The sequence below is a fragment of the Furipterus horrens genome, unplaced genomic scaffold, assembly GCF_987537825.1.
Source record: "Furipterus horrens unplaced genomic scaffold, mFurHor1.1.pri manual_scaffold_17, whole genome shotgun sequence".
Classification (NCBI taxonomy): domain Eukaryota; kingdom Metazoa; phylum Chordata; class Mammalia; order Chiroptera; family Furipteridae; genus Furipterus; species Furipterus horrens.
Genome location: NW_028327187.1, coordinates 117459594 through 117477326, shown reverse-complemented (window position 1 = coordinate 117477326; position 17733 = coordinate 117459594). Strand labels below are relative to the sequence as shown.

At 49.3% G+C, this 17733-nt stretch overlaps 1 protein-coding gene across 1 annotated transcript in view; it reads right to left on the bottom strand.

The window, feature by feature from the left end:
- Nucleotides 1-687: 687 nt before the first annotated feature.
- The window catches only part of NLGN4X (neuroligin 4 X-linked), a 108946-nt gene continuing 91900 nt past the window's right edge, over nt 688-17733 (bottom strand). The window contains exons 3-5 of the mRNA XM_090264176.1: nt 12312-12497; nt 9366-10155; nt 688-1704 (exon numbers count right to left, since the gene is read on the bottom strand). Coding sequence (XP_090120302.1) covers nt 855-1704; nt 9366-10155; nt 12312-12497 — 1826 coding nt within the window. The 3' untranslated portion in view covers nt 688-854. The remainder of the gene's footprint in view (nt 1705-9365; nt 10156-12311; nt 12498-17733) is intronic.

Below are 17733 nucleotides of genomic sequence, written 5' to 3'. Positions count from 1 at the left end.
GGAATCAGGTGATATGACTAATGTGTATATATATGTATATATATATATTCCTTTTTTTTATGTACATACACACCACGATGGGAAAAGCACAATCTTGCTAAAAGCTCTTTCAAACTAAAAACACCCATAAAAGCCTCTTTTGTTTCGTCTCGGGTTCTGGGCGTGTGTGTAGTGTTGCAAATCACAGCTATATACATTTCCGTGTTTCATTTTTACAACGTTTCTTAAATAGAGTTCAGGCCGGGGGAAGCCCTCGTTGCACAGAAGTCTACACAGGTTCCTGCACAGTCCGCGTGGGCATCGTGATAAAACCCCAGTTTTCTTTCTTGCTGGGGTGCAGCTCCGTGCGCTGCATAAACACCCGCCCGTTCTTTCTCTCTGCCACCTGCCGTATGGCACATAAAGAACTTCTTTATTATTATTATTATTATTATATTTTTGAAATTGCAATTAAAAAAAAAAGTGACGTGTTCCTGGCTACGTTCCAGAAGTGTCCGCGTGTGTCGTTAGCTTGGGGACAGCCCCGTCTTGGCAGCGCCGAGGGACTCCTCTCCCAGGAGCGTGCGCTGGAGCGGTGGCGAAGCTCCGGTCGCGCTCTGTCCTCGAGGTCCACTCTTCACATTCCGTAGGGTCGGAAGCTGACCTCGTCCTAGCGGGAAGTGGCCGCGGGGACGTGGGCGTCCACAGGGACGTGAGGATGGGCTGCTCTCGTTTGCTCGTTTTCCTTTGATTTTTATTCTGCGCGGGCGGGGTGGAGGCCATCCCTCGGGGAGCCACACGCCCGTCCGTTTCCCCGCTGTGCCCCGTGGCCGCCGGGACGCGCGGAGGGAGGGCCGGGGCGGGGGCCAGCACAGCTATACCCTCGTGGTCGAGTGCCCGTGCGGTAAGTTTGTACTGTTCTGCCCCCCGCTGAAGGTGTTGAACGTGTGCAGGGGCTGCATGCCCGTCAGTGTGTTGGGGATCATGGTGATGGTGTTGGGGGTCATGAGCGGGATGTCGTCCGGGGAGCGGCGCAGCGTGAGCGTGTAGTCGGGCGGGCAGGTGAGCCTCAGCGTGTCGTGCGCCTGCAGGGACTCGCACTCATGGTCGTGCTCCAGCTGCTTCATCTGCAGCGACATCATCTCTTCGTTCTGGATGTGCGCGATGTCGTTGGCGGTGTTCCTCTGCGGGCTGGGCCGCCGGTGCGTCTCGTGCCGCCTCTTGTCCTTCTTGTAGTAGAGGGCGGCGAAGGCCAGGATGTTCAGGAACAGCAGCGACGCGCCCACGGCGATGGTGACGCTCAGCTCGGTGGAGTAGTCCCGCTTGGTCTCGATGAGCACGGTGGTGTCCTCGGGCCCCGTCTTGTGAGGGTCCTTGGAGTGTTTCGGGTGGTTGGCGGGCGTGATGGCCGGGCGTTTGGTGGTGGGCCAGATCTTGGCGGGGGACCGCCGGGTGCCGTAGGGGAAGGACGTCATGTCGGGAGGCGGGACCTTCGTGGTGGTGGAGACGTACTGGAATATCTCGTTCAGGTTGTGCAGGTGGGGGACGAGCTCCAGCCAGAAAGCCACCTTGGTGGCCCGGTAGTGGTCCCGCACCCGGGGTTTCAGGCCGATGTGCAGATAGAGCTGGTCCTTCGGGTTGTACTTGGACCAGGCCACCTCCTCAAAGCGGTTGGGCTTGGTGTGGATGAACTTGGTGTCCTGCGGCACGGGCTGGTTGGGGTCCCTGCGGAAAGACGGGAGGACAAGAGAGAAAGGAGGTCATATTCTACCACGTGGCACAACACTCATCAGACAGAACGAGACACTGGGATCCGTTCAGCGCACGTGTGCCGATGGGCACAAGACACGGATACGTTCATTCTGTTCTTGAGATTCGTTCTATCAGTGAAATATCCCACTGTATAAATAGGGACCACATGCTACACACAAGTGACATCGTATGGTATTCATCTTTCCCCGTCTGACTCACGTCACTCAGCACAATACCCTCTGGGTCCCTCCACCTTGTCGCTCATGGTAACATTTCGCTCTTTTTACGGCTGACCAATATCCCACTGTCTATATGATATATGGGCCACATCTTCTTTATCCAACGGTGTTTTTAAAATAATTTCTGATGGCCGCATGACGGCATGTTCCTAATACTTTTACTACTTTAAAGACGCGTCAAGGTGTCTTCCACAGCAATAAAGGAAAACAGCGTGTTGGTGGCATTTCAGTGACGCTGCCCACCCACTGCTGGCTTCCATGCCGGAAAGCAGGGAGACCAGAGGTCCCGCTTACAGATACTAGGTCTACAGATGGTCCCAGGCAGCCTCACGAGTGCAAACGGTGTACTTGGGCAGCAGGTGCCATGGACTTTAGTCCCCGTCCTGAGGCTAGCAGAATCATTTCCAAAACCTTGACCTTTCTACACCTGAGAAATCGTGAGCAAGTCCTCACGAGCCCTCAGTGGGACTGGAAATAAGCGAAGAGGGTCAAGTATTCACTACAACGTTGCTGGGATCTACTAAGAGCTCAGAGAGTGTGACCCCTTTCTGTCAAGACATAAATTAGAATACTTAATATATATATAATGGGTCATATACCTAAATATATAATTTAGAGTACTTAAAAATACAATTCAGAATGCATAGAATATAATTTAGAGTATCTATGAATTTCCTTAGAGGAAGTAGTACATACAGTAGAGGATACAGCATACCTTTAGAGCATACATTGCATAAAAGCATACTGTATATATGGCATGTGGTATGTTGTATATAGTCCGTCTTCTAAACTTATACTGTATACAGTATCTATAGTAAGTCATAGATACTGCATATAGAATATACTTGTAGTACTGAGTGCCACCGTAGACACTGCATGTTATATAGGGCATATATGTATTCATACACACTGTGTATCACAGTTTACACGGTATACACAGATATATGATATATCGATATGATTATATATGTATAAAAGAAAAAGCAGTTTCATCTCATCACTGAATAGACACTAAATCACTGCTTCTATTTACTAATGGGAGCAAAATTATAAAATTATCGGTCATACTGACATGTACTTTTGTATGTATGTGTTTATTTATACACAATATATGTGAAAATAAGCTGCTTTTTCTTTATCTTAGACAACGTTATGTTTTCGAGCAGGTGTTGGATTCAACAGAGCACCGTATGTTTCTTTGGCTGGAGTTTTCTGAAATAAGTTTTTGACAACGTTCTTTTTAATTGGAATCTGCCACGGAGACATTTATCATTGACTCTGACTGTCTAAAAGCACCAAAAGGTCATGGGGATTCCTACTAATTTTCCGTTCATCGGATTCGAGTCCATTCTGTTTGTCAGCCGGGCAACCTCTTATTAAGGAGACGTCATCTGGGGAAGAGAATGTTCTCTTCACGTTGCCTAGGAGGCCATGTTTGCCGGAACCTGGGCTACACTTGCAAAGCAAAGAAACACACTTTGCTCTCAAGGAACAGACTGCCGGACCTGGGAGAACCAGAAAGGTAGACGTGGCCCCGATACAATCTAGTCAACGTCTCGGACGCACGGCCAGAAAACTAAAGCAGAACAGACTGCCGGAGCTTACGGAAGCCAGGTCTCCTTGTGACGCCCTCCGCTGACGGGAGCCTCCCAAGCGGGCCCCCGATCTGTTCTTTAGATTTTCCTGCCGCGTTTCCCGTTTTAATTCCCGGGTGTGACATTGACGAGCATGATGGTTAATGACAGGAAGAGACACATCTCTCCCTGGGAAGAACCTCCCCATCTCCAGCTTCCTCCCCGAACCGCTAACACACACGTCTTCAAGTGTGTATTTTACTTGAGATATCGCCTTGCCTCTGACTACAGTCAAATGTGTTCCTCGGATTTTCTGGTCCGTTGTGTTGACTGGAGATAGGTAATATGACTTCTTTAAAGATGTCAGGGAATTCTGATATGGTCTTCTTGAAGGCACGGGGCTCTCCTTTGACCTGAAACTCTGTCGCGGACGTCTGGAACAAAATCCACCCACCCCCCAAGAATTCTGTGTTCAGTGACTTATGCAGCAGGGAGAGATGCTTATTTCTTTAGCATAAAATACTCTCTGGCCATAAAGGTCGCTTGTAAATCCAGACTCATGCTGCTAGGCTATTCTCTTTCTAGGCTATTGTCCTTAATTACCTCCTTCCTACTTTCTTCTTCCTAATTATCTTCTTCCTACTTTAAGATTCCATAAAAGTGGAATAGAAGGTAATCACAGGCTTCTGGCAAATTCCAAAGTAAAGATGCACCCGAAGCAAACTAAAGACCTAAGGCATTGCACCGTACCTACCCCAAACTCTTGAGAACAAAATTAAAATATTGAAACACACGTTGGGTTTATTATATATTTTCTATTACATACTATATATTTTATATGACATAATATATTTGGTGAATGAGCCATTATGAAGCAATATTGCTACCTCTGAATTCCAACCGCATCTAAAGTCTTCAAGGTATGATGCACGATTTGATGGCTTGAGGTCCTCTTCACGGCCGTATTTTCTAGAGAGATCTGTATCTTTGCTTTTTACCTCCCTCTTTTCACAGAGAACCCCGACTGAACTGGGCTCTGATGACCAAGCACATGAATTGTATTGACTGGCCAAGATCAACAGCTTCCCTTCTGGAACCAGAGGTCTGATATGACAAAGACGCCTGGTCTTTCCCGTCGTTGGCCAGCTTCGGAATGGGTTTTCATGTTTCCTCGCCGTCACTTCTCACGGACCACGACTCCCCATGTCAGCCTTACGTCTCTGCGGCTACAGAACGTTCCGGCCCGCACGGCCCCTGCCCGTCACCTGGCTTAGTTCTCACCTGGGTCATCGAAACAGTCTCTTAGGGACAAATGCATCCCCCTCTGTCCTCTTCCCCTCCCTCCCTTGCGTCTCTGCCCTCATAGGCACATTCCAAATATCTCTTTTTGTGTGCTCCACAATAGAGCAGACAGACAAGTAGAGTTGGTATGTTCAGTGTATGTACATGTAATTCTAGGCGCCAGATTGCATCTGTTAGCTTCAGGGGTCCAAGAAGAAGCATCAGGTACTACCCCGCCGTGGCCAATCGGGAACTTCAGTGCGCTGTCTGTCAGGTGTAAAAGGGTTTAAGTCACACCAGATGATCACGGAAACGCATGTTCTGGACCTGTGTGCTCCTTTCTCCATAATGTGTTGTCCTGTATGTATGATAAGCTATTATTATTATTATTATTTTTAGAAAGAGAGGGGAAGGGAGGGAGAAAGAAAGGGAGACACACATCCATGTGTGGCTGCCTCTCACACGCCCCCAACTGGGGGCCTGGCCCGCACCCCAGGCTTGTGCCCTGACTGGGAATCGAACCAGCGACCCTCTGGTTCTCAGGCCACTGCTCAATCCACTGAGCCACACCGGCCAGGGCTGGGCTATTCTTTTACTCCAACTCCTGCCTCCCTAGTGCTTCTAAGGAGTGGTTGCTGGTACTCCCAGGTGCTCCCTGCTATTCTTTCATGGTTGTGGGCGTGGGGGTCCCAGAGGTCTGTGCTCATAAGCGCCTCCGCTCTGGCCGTGAGGTCAGCTATGCCGTAACCTACGCCGTTCCCTGACCAGCACCGTTTTGGCTCCTTCTCCTCGGCGGGACCGTGGAAGCAGCTCCCCTGCGGACGAGGAAATTCTCTGCACCGGCTTGGCGATGCGACCACCCTATTTACAATAAATAATGAGCTAGCAGCTACCTCTGAAGCCTGCTCATCCGCTGATCAAAGCTGACATGTTCCTCAGCTCCATGTTCTCGTTAAAGCATCAGCCCGTGAAACGTGACTCCCTACTTACGTACGCTCCAAGCGGCGTCCTGCTTTGCTCCTTAAATGACGTTCTGAGGGCCTTCCTTTGCGGACGATCTGGCCATGCCAACAACCTCTACAGCTTCATTTAAAATTAAAAAAAACCAAACTCACGGCGTGCATACGTCTTAAGGATCACTTCCGCTCCGCGCCTCCTGGGCCACAGGCACGAAATGAGCTCCTGCTTGGATGCCCTCCAGATTCTTCCATCATCTCTCTGTGTCTTGTCACCTCGGGGAGGCGGGCAGCTGAGGTTTGGGGCTACGGTCGGAGGGAGGCTGTTTCTCTGACGGGGGGGTCTTCTGTGCCTCCCCGTCGGCGCCTGCTCCTTGGCCACCGTTGAGAAAGCCAGAAGTGCCCTGTCCCTTGAATATGTCTGCGGGGTGATTAATCCCAGGTGTGCAACAGCTCCATGACCTTGCTGTTTCCCAAGTGAGGGGTGTACACACCAGGGGCCACGCCGAGGGATTGCGGCCACTAAGGTTACGGCATACATAGCGTCCACGAGCACACGCGTGCGGCGTTTTCAGCCCAGGCCGCGATGCGGTCGCCTTAGCTGTGGGTGACGGTATTTACGCAGTGCTGGGACCTCACTAATTAATCCCCTCTCTCTTCCTTCCATCTCTTTGTTTTTATTATTGTTCTATAACAATCGTCCCAATCCCCCCCCCCCCTCCGAAAGCCTCAGCCGCAGGGCCTCTGGCCGGCAGGAGAGCTAATGAGAATTTAATGCCTTCGTTTGGCTTCTATTTCTTCTTAATGGTTCCGTGAAATTCATGATGAATAACTCGGGTCGCAATTAAAAAAAAAACGATAAAAGATGTCTGCGCGAAACCTGGGAAGGAACAATAACTCCTTGGTTCTAACAAAAGGAAGCAATGAGGGGGTGTTTCGATCTCGCGTAAAGAAGGGCACGTTTGGAAGACGGTGCCGGGAACCGCAGCTGGCCACGGTTGGGGACACAGAGACGGGAGGGCACCCTGAGCGTCTGAGGCCCACGACATGGCCGGACACGGACCTGCCTTTAAAGGGGGTGGTGAGTTCCACTGTCACCTCCCAGGTGAAGACCGGCTCAGGTCCTAACCCCGGCACAATCTTGAGGGAAACAGGGTCCAGCCGGAAGGGACACATTCACCCAGAGAAGGTGAGGTACCACGGGAGGAGAAGGAACGTCTAACGCAATGCGCCTGGCAGCTGCCACCTCCCATGAACAGGGCTATCGAAACCCAGACACACACGGGGGGCCAGCCTCATGACGATAGAGACAGGGGATGGAGGGACGCCGCTCCGAGTCAGGCACGGGCCAGACTGCCAGCAGACCGTCCAAAGCTTCGGAGACATGCAGAGACACGCGCCCCACAAATCTGGGAGGGAACGTGGCCTTGGAGACCCGTCATTTTGGACGGCACGCGTCCAGAGCTGTGAAAGGATGCACTTCTGTAGTTTCAGGCTGCGTCGCTGTGGGTACTGGGTTTCAACAGCTCTAGGAAATCTATGGCCCTGTGCGATGGAAACACGTGTATGGACTTGACCCTGGCCCTGTCCTGTGGAACAAAGAACTTTTTCACGACAGGCAACCCTGCGTCCCTAATGTTTGTGCCTCCTCCCGACCCCACTGCCCTCAGGGTGGCTCTCCCTCCTTACTCCACATATGCAGAATCAGACAGTTCCACGTGGGTACCCATGCTACACGCTTTCCACGCGGTAAACACGCTGTGCTTCCGCGAAGACTGCACAGCGCTCTGAAGCCACTTCCCGCCGTGAGACTTGGAGTCACTGTAAGGCGTGATTGCTTGTAAAGCCCTCGGCATTGAGACCCTCCAAATTCTCCCCTCTTTGCCCCGTCCCCAGAGCCGCATGGGGGGGCAGCAAGGCCGCATGCGGGGAGCCCCTCTGGCCATCCTGCCCGACACGGGAAGATTCGCCAGCCTCGCAGGCACGCGTGTCTTCGTTTTGAACGATACCGCGTGAATGTGCACAATGAGGCTACAAGACACGAGGAAATGAAGACTCGCTGACAGAGGGAGCCACTTACGGGTTGGGCTGTGCTTCCTCTCACTGTTTGCTGACAATCTGCTCCGCAGAATTATCAGTGGGGGCTGCTGCATGTGTAGCTCTTGGGTATTTCCTACACATTTACCCAGTGAGCCTTTTATTAAGATATACCACAGATACACAGAGATAAATACGTATCTGTATATATGCACATAGCCATGAAGTGTCTATTTACTTACGAAATCCACATGCATAAATATCTATACATATGTGACAAATATCGTAACTACAGATGTGGGAAATAGAGCCCTGTAGGTTCTACACCGTGGCCAAAAAGCAAATATTGCACAGAGTGAGGGACTCGATGGTTCTGGTTTCCCAGTGCATACAAAAGTCATGTTTACACTATACTGTAGTGCACCGATTTTCCACCTTTTCCGTGGCAATAATTACCAATCTACGGTGGCATCCCAAAGTATCTCTTATGCTGACCTGACCAAACAATAGGCGTAAGTTTGATTCCTTCACACCGGGCGGCTACGGTTGGGTTGGCGGCTGCCATTATTTTATTTGACACTCGAAGGGGAAAAAGGTCAGTGCCCTGGACTCAATCGTCAGGTATTGTAGGCTCTAAAAATTCTTGGGCCACACCCGCTGAAAATCAGTGCTATAGTTTATAGAGTGCGCAAAAGCGTGATGTTTACAAGACACTGTGTGTCACTTTAATGAAAATGCTGACCCTCCTCTGATCCTTCAGGTAAATCATAATCTTTTTGCTGGTGGGGGGTCTCACCTTAAGGTTGTAAAATAAATGAGTCAATAACGCAACGTTGAACAACAAAGGCAAGTGTGATAAAATGAGGTGTGCCCTTATGTGCAAGTACAAACACACACGTAGCATCTCTCTCTAGTTACGAGGACGTCTGTCTCATTTCCACGGCTGCATGGTTAGCACCATTTATCATGCGGCTCATGTGTTTTGATAGCCCTGTTATCTACCCGAGGAGACACGGTCTCATGTACATTGGAAACTACACTCAGCTCTCCCTAAAATAGGCACGTATGTCTATGTCGTGCAGTAGTAGGTAGGAAATAGAATTTTCAATAGGCAACGAGCCCTGTCATAAAACTCTGGCTTGCCCTGGCTGGTTGGCTACGTTGGTTGGAGCATCGTCCATACACCAAAAGGCTGTAGGTTCAAACCCTTGTGAAGGCACATGCTTGGGTTGTGGGTTCAGTCTGCAGCCAGCATACATACGGGAGGCAACCGATCCATGCTTCTCTGTTACATCAATGGCTCTCTCTCTCTCTCTCTCCCCCTTTCTCTCTAAAATCAGTAAACATATGCTTGCGTAAGGATGAAAAAAATGTGTCTTGAGAGATACAATTTTAGGGTCAAGGACAAACGTGGCCCCCGTAGAAGTTGGGGAAGAGAGACTACTGTGTGTGTTCACGCCAGCTGCCGTGTGCATAGTCATGCAAACTCTCATGCGGAGGAACCAAACACCTGGGAGGAGCATCATCCCATGATGGGGACACCTTACCCGGTTTTGGCGAAATTGGTCCAATAGGTCATGACCACCGCGCTGAGCATCACGTCGTTCTTGGAGAAGTTGCAGCTGAAGAGCTCGGTGGGGCCAATCATGGGAATCCCGAAGACGTAGGGGACTTCGTCGCCGTGGGCCGAGTCTGCCCAGCTGGGCTTCATCTCGCTCTGGCAGTGGTGGTAGAACGCGTAGAAGTAGGTCGGCGATCCGTACTGGGCGTGCAGGTCGGCCGTGGCCACGGCGGGGGCCACCCACTGGTGGTCGGTGAACAGAGCCACCAGGGTCTTCCGCCGCGTCTCCGGGTTCTCCTTGTCCGCCCAGTCCGTGTACATGAACTTGATGGTCTCCCGCAAGGTGTCCTTGCCCTCTGGGTAGCCGTACAGGTTGTCCACGAAGTTGGACACGGAGAAGTCAAAGTCGTTGGGCGTCACCCCGTCTTCGTTGTCCACGATGCCGTCCACGAACTTCAAGCCCTCCCCTTGGTTGACGCCCAGCATGATGTCGTAGTTGAGGAACTCGCCCTGCTCCATCAGGATCTGAGGGTCATCGGGGATGACGTCCCCGTCGATGACGGGCCCGAAGGAGATGTGGTAGGTGGCGGGGGTGATGGTCTGCTGGACGAGCTCCTTGTAGTTCTTATTCCGAAGGCACTCCACCAGGTCCGTGGTGTCCAGCATGTTGCAGCCGACCTTGTCTGCCAAGATCCGGGTGTACTTGGCCGGTTGGTAGTTGACGGCCCAGCTGGAGAGGGCCGTCCCGCTCTGGATGATGGCCTTCTGGAACAGCCCTGCAGGTGCAAGAGCGGGGCATGCAAATGAAACCCCGAGAGACAGAAGGGCAGCTCTTCCTTAGCAAAGAAGGCTCTGATTGTGTGCCCGGCCTGTGAATGTCGGGACGGCGGCATTCAGCTCATTCAGTGTCCCTTCCACGCAATTCCATTCCGTCCTCCCCGCTTCCCGCCCCTCCTGCCGGGCATTGCTTCTATGGGACGTTCTGACAAACACACACGGGAAAACCAGGTACCGTGTGCTCGCGGGGAAACCCAGTCTCCTCAAATCAGTTTCGGACTAAACATTCACAGATGTACTTCTATGCCCCGTCCTCAACCTATGAGGGACGTTAACATTTGACAATTAAATTAATTAAGTTAACTCTTCCTAAAGGAATCCTCACTTGAACACCCCCTAAAATGTATATTTAAAAAAAAATTATTCATTTCAAAATGGCATCCATCGGAAGCCCAGGCTTTGTCTGATTTATTCTGCCCCGTTTTAAAAATGTCTGTGTGGTGAGACAGTTGAAAAGTCTTGGGCAGTTTGAGGAGTAAGATTTGAATTGCCCAACTACGACACACCTTCCTGAGACGTTGCATTCATGTGGCTTTGCCTAATACGTCATCAAAGTCATTGGGGGGCCAATGGGCCCGTGTTTATGACGGTCAGAAATAAGCCACTATTGACTTGTGCGTTTGCTTCTAAAGACTGATGCTTTAAAACATGTTAAAAGCATGATGTCAATACCTGACCTACGAAGACATCTATGAGTGAAAACCATCAGAATTGGAAAAATAGTGTGAGATGTTGCTTTCCTCTCTCTCACACCCCCGTTGGCCATGACTGAGGAAGAAGTGCGGCTCTATCTGTCTGTTAGGGAAGCAATATAACCCCTGGAAAACGAGAAACATGGAATAAAGAAAGAATATCACCTATAATTCACCCTGGAACATGCCAGTTACCCTCCCATTTTAATATCATTCTTTTTGGCTACTTTTCCTCAGGAGTCTGCTTTGCGGAACTGCGTCCATCATAGGCATATTTTTTACACTGTTTCTCAGGACTGTCCAACTGAGGCTCAATTATTCACACTAATTACTATTCCTTTGAGTCAATACCTATGTTCCTTATAACTTTCTTGCCTTTTTTACCTTTTTTCGTCATTCTTTGGTGTGTTCATACTATGGCAGATATGTTTGTGACTGCCTCTTCCATGCATACGTTGATTTCATTAGGAGAGAGCTCTAGAAGTGGAATTCCTAAGGCCAACCCTTTAGGTATTTTTGTCATTCTTGATTCTATCTCTGGGTTGTTTCTGAAAAGGCCCTTTGCACACGTGGGCCACGCAAGACGTTATCGCATGGCAAAATCATTTCTATCTGTCGACTTAAGTCATTAACACTCCTTACCCCCTTAGCTGTGGCTGACGTGGGTTTGATTCCTACTACGGTTGGTTCTGACAAGTTTCTCCATTGCAAAGAGACCACCATGAAAGTCTAGCTGCTTTCCTGAGGAATCCCTTTCTCCTTTTGTAAAGGGTTCATACAGATAGAAGCCTTTCACTCCACCTCTCCTTATCCACGAGGAAGCAAAGAATCGGGACATTCCTATTTGAGGGCCAAAAAGCCATGATCAATTTTATCTCGCGAATGGCGATATCATGGCACAGAAAGATTCGGCAACTGGTCCGCAACGGGACAGGAAGGGAGGACAAGATGGGACGCCCGGACACGGCACAGCGGTCCCTTCCTCCGTGAGCATGTTTGTGGACCACGAAGGTATTTTAGAGGGAGATGCTGTACAACCCTTTCAAGTAAACTAATTCCTTTCAAGCTGCAAGTGCTTTTGATGGAAATGCTACCAAGAGATATGGTCTCCACTGTATCCAGTCCCTGTTAATATCTCTTTTATTTCCATCTAAATTTTTATATTTTCAATGACAGTTGACACTCAACATTATCTCGGTCACTTCGCAACATCTACAGATGCGATCTCGTTACTTTCACCCCTGAAAGCGTATCATGTTTTACGTCAATTATATCTCCATTTGTAATAATGGGAAGACAGCTGAGTGAAAATAAGAGCATGTTGCTACATGTCATTTTGGGGGTGTGGGTTCTCTGGGTCCCAGGGGCCACCCGTTCGCCTTGGGGACGCCTTTGTTTCTTACCTTCTGAATAGTGGGACAAGGTCAGGAGACTGACGCACGAGGCTCCTGCGCCCGAGCCGAAGATGGTCACTCGCTTGGGGTCCCCTCCGAAGGCGCCGACGTTCTCCTCGATCCACCGCAGGGCTTGGATCTGGTCCAGGAGCCCGTAGTTTCCCTTGGCCGCCTGGTCCCCGGTACTTAGGAACCCTGCAAGGGAAGACATGACATTTCGACGGGTCAGCACTAAAACGCACATGCACACGGTCGCGACTGGAAAAGATCGTGCGTTCCCTGGTCCCCGCGCTTCTGAGAAGCAACCGTGCAGACCATGTTTTCCCGGCAGAGAGGTATAATCGTTACTGTTTCTGTGGACGCGATGATAACACGCCCGTCTCCTCGGTGGGTTTGGAGGGAGCTCATGCGGAAGGCAAAATCCATCTACAATATTTCCAACACGGGACCACAGCAGAGACTACATACATGTCCCTCGATTCAAGCGATTATTCTCGTGCATGGGGCTCTTTGCCTTGACAAAATGAAAAATAATCCTAAAAGAAGTTTTTCGCGGGGAGAAGACCTGTGTGTGTGTGTGTGTATGTATGTGTGTGTGTGTGCATGTGTGCAGGGGATTTGTATGTTGGTGTCTGTCTATAAGGCCGTGTAGCAAACACCAGCTTTTTCCCATTACATTTTTATGAATATTTTCATTGCACACCTTTGTACTGTTTTCCTTTCAGAGTGAATTGCAGACAGAAGGAGACCCCATAGTTCAGCCGCTTCGTAGGTACCTCCATTTCTCCACGTAGAAAAAACTAACAGTGACACGCACACACCAATAATTCTTTCATACAATTTAAAACGGACAGAAGGACATCAGAAAGGCAAAAGTCTTGGCCTTTCTAAATAAGTCCTTTGGCTTCGATTATTGTCAAAAACAACTGTTATAAACCTAAGTCAGAAAAAAATATTAAGTAGTTAATAACACGGTATTGCGTGTATGAACGTTGCTCAGCACATCAGTGTTAAAAATTCACGTTAAGAGAGTCCCCTTAAAACTTCTCATCACAGGAGAGAAATTTCGGCCGAAAGCCAACGCCTAATCAAATCTCCCCGACTGCCTGCAAAATGCCAGGAGCTGGGGGTGCCCTGTATTTTAAAAACCAGAACTCTGTCGGTGGAGAAACTAGATGTCACTCGTGGCCCAAGAGCCTTCGTCTGTCCTGAGACACTGCAGCTGCCGGGGAGCCACCAGCACGAACCCTCTGCCTCATCACATCCCTGTTCCTCTTTGTAGCAGAACGGTCCTAACCTGGAAACACTGCTTTCCTCTGATGGGCGAGGTCATCTGTTAGAGACACACGCGTTCTCCTCCTTGGGATGGACTTAGGGAGCGGAGGGAGGCGGGAGGTACCTGGGACAAATGGAATAGACCCCGAGTTTCCTCGCCTCAGGAGGAAAGCCTGTCTCACGCAACTGGACGGATCAAACGGCGGGGGACGGCCGTTGGGGTGTCGCGTAATAACGCGCGTAAAGACAGGCCTGTCTGTCCCCATGAAGGGCACAGGTGATGAATTCTGACAGGCTCCAGTGATTTTCTGGCGTGTCTGTTCTGCGGCCAACACACGCTCCTGCGCTCGGCTGTCCCCCTCCCGTAATGCTTTGCACAGATGACCCGTTGGGTCATTTCGCACCTCGGATGCAACAGCAGAATTTGGAGCTCGTGGTCCATCTCGGCTCTGTGTTCCACCAGGACCCTCCCCTTCCGAGCAAACCGTGGGACCCACCGCCCCTCCAACGGCTGCTTCGGGAGCACCCGTCACCCTGGCAGCTCTCAGCGCCTCCCTGAGCGTCCTCCGGAAAGGTCGGCGCTCCAGGGTTCTCAATTCCTTCCCGAAGTCCTGAGGGAAACGGCCCTCCACGTGTGTCTGACCGTCTGCAGACGAACAGGCTTTAAAAAAGCTGCTGTTTCCATAGTTTCTGCTTCGGAATCTTCACGGACCTCAATACCCAGCGACCTATTTTTTCCCCTTTGCTTTTTGTTCACACCGTCCGCCAGGCAGACTCCCAATGTCATGTTCTCTACGCCCCTGTGTCCCTGTCTCATCCTCATGGAGCAGATACGGCGTTGGATGGAGCCCAAACGCAGGACGCGTGTGCGTCTGCCGGTGTGAAACGCTGGGAACCACAGGACAGCAGCCGGGCCGTCGGCACAGAGAGACACGCGCTGCCGAGGAGCGGCGTTGGCAGGGGTGCCCTCGGGAGCCAGGCCCCGGCAGAGCACGGGGGTCCCCAGCTCGTGCGCGGATGAGTTCATAAGCCAGCCGCCCCTCTCTTAGACAGGCAGGCCCTGCGTGGCCACTCCCAGAACCGTTGTGCGTTGGAGGGTGTTCTGTCTCTGAAACAAAGCCTGTCCGTCAGCCCCCCAAGACTGTTGGGAGGGACCAGGGTGACAATGAGTTGCCTCCCGAGAAGGAACAAAAATAAACGGCGGATACGCCAGAGAAGTGCTCGGTGGCTGCGTGGTTACTCTACAGGATGATTCACGAAAAGATGTCTGAACAGCAGAAATCATGTCTCCTCCTGCGAGAAGGAACTGAGTGCCGTGTGCAAAGGAACGTGGTATTGGATCTCAGGGTCGCTGCTAGGATAGGAAGGTTTGCGGGGCTAGGGGAGGTAATTATAATCTACAGGTGCCTTGCTTTTTCTCCGTGGGGGGTCGCACCATAGGGCTCACTCATGATGGCTGTCCACGCCCTGTAAGTCAGCGGGGAGAAAGCCAGTGACGTCAGACGTGTTAGCCCCTCTGTTCGTTGGTGACGGAGCATGGAACCCACAATGCACTTCCTTGTAGCACATCGTTCACCACGCACGCACAGCAGGCATTTGTATAACGGAATATAATTCTTAAGTGACATACAAGGCCAGTAACATTCACACTTTCACGGTGTGCATTCACCTGAAACTGATAGAACTGATCTAGGTTGGCAAATGTCCTTCTGTGTGTGTGTGTGTTCCTCTGCTCACAGAATGGCGTGTTTGCTTATTTTATCTGCAGAGTGAGAATCTGCAACCTATGGAAATTCACTGATTTTCTTAACTCAAAATCACTCCCTCCCATATATTTATACACGTGACTTTGTGTGGATGTGTATACACGCACAGATATTTAATTTACTTGCATCAAAACAGAAAGGAAAACATGTTGAAATAAAACACTTCAATGAAAAGACAGAATGTCCTTTAGGTCACATACATGAGCCCCAAAAGGAAAGCTGTGTGATGAAGACTGGGGCGCAAGAATAATGGAAATCACTCAAATCCATGCAAATTGAGATTGTTTGGTGTTTATACAAATCATTCACGTGGCTCATTCATCACAAGGGGAATCCTCCATTTTTTCTATTGGGATCATTTATAATTTAACAGAAGTTCATCCCTTATCATGAGGATAGGCTGGAAAAGAGGAAAAAGTGTATATTGAAATTCTGTAGAACCGATATGTAAAACTGATGGGAGTTGACTGTCTCTACTTAAAAAATGACACGTGTAGTAATTGAGTGTACTTCTATTAGGTTTAATTATTACTTTAATATTGCACAGGGTCCAATTCTATTTGTAATGCCAGTAAAATAAATTGAACATAACTATAAAGAAGTTATGATTCCTTTAGCACAAGTTTCCAAACTTAGGGTCCGTGACATTAGTAACGAGACTCATCAATTGTATTCTATCCCCACGCGATGGTTTAGAATGAGGCTACTCTGATGTTTTCAAGTTCTTTGGTGTGTCTGTTTTCCAGAATTTCGTAAAAGCATTAGTTGCCCGTGACATTGGAAATGACCAGACAGCCTCCCCTGTATTTGCTAAAACAGGGGTTTCTCTGTGGCACGTCTGGAGCAGGCAAACATCGCTTTGCAATGGTCTTGCGCCTCCTACGAATGTTCTTATTCTTCTAAGGATCAGGTATGAATGGTTTGGTTGGGAATGACAGGGTAGCACATGGAGAAAAATCTGTTCCAATAAATCAGCAAGTTATTATTATTATTATTTTTGGAATATTCATTCAGAAAACTAAAATCAGTTGCGGTCTAGAACGACATAAAGAACAATCAATGCAGGTTTGTTCGTGATACAATAGAGATCCCAACGCGGAGGTAATTGGATGAACACGGAAAAATGGCCGCTCTGGGACCCCATCGCCTTGGAGCTGATCGGGATGGGTTCTACTTCTAAACCTCGTACGGAAACATTTCCCCAAATTTGTTGCTGACTCCCAATCAAGTAGCTATCAGCTCCTTTGGGTTTTATTTCTAAGCCGTTCGTACACCTAGTCCCAACCCTGAGGCCGCATCCCAGGGCCTGAGGTAGGAGCTTGAGGTCACCGCTCCCCATCCGTTTCTGTGCCATCCATCGAACTACACTGCTCCCCAACGTATAAAACTGGCAACACCCACAAACGCACGCACACGAAAACCTGAAACCCTTTGACCCCAAAGTCCTATTTCTATGCTGGCTTTCTAGTTTAAAAAAACCTTTATTGGAAGGTACATAAATAGCCATCCAAAGACCTGCCGTGTTCATTGATTCTAACTTTGGACAAGAGGATAACAGCTATTTCTGAGCCCAAGAATCAGAGATGTGTTGCACAAACTCAGTTGGCTGAATCTGCCCCGTGAAGAGCTGTGTTTGGATAAAATGATAAAATCATCCAGGCAGACAGAGAAACACATCTGAGATCTCTCAAGAGAAAGCAGCAAGCTGCTGAAGACGACTGTATACGACCCCATGTTTATCAACATCATAAAATGGACGTGTAACATGGAAAGTCTGTCAGAAAATCAAACCGTTTGTTCTGTGTATCCTTGGAATGGGGTGATGGGGGATTTTCTCAGTTAATGGTAAATATCTGTTTCTCTGTTGTTCACTATTTAGCAATCACAGACACACACAGCCGTTATGGGTGCTTGAAGAGCAAATTCATTAGTAGGACTTTGAAAGCCATTCCTGGGGTCCTGCCTCCACAGCTTTGACCATGACCTTTCCCTGACACATCCCTCCTACTTATTCCTGACCAGGGCTGTTTGTCTTTTTAGAATTTATTTTGTTTAAGTATGATTTGCATACACTATTATATGACTTCTATTCGTTTCCGGTGTACAATACAGTGATTTGTCATTTCTAGACCTTGTCATGGGACCACCCTCCTAATTCTAGTAGCTGTTTGTTGCTGTGTAAACTTACTGCAACATATGGACTCTATTCCGTTTCACCCCTTCCCCAAACCCCTCGCCTTGAAGTAACCAATCCCTTCGGTCTTTATTTCTATGAGTCTGGTCTTTCGGATGGCCCACATCAGTGAAACCATATGGCATCGGTCTTCTGAGCTCCATAACCTCTAGGTTGTCACAAAGAGCGATGTTTCATTCATGTTTCTATTCCATTG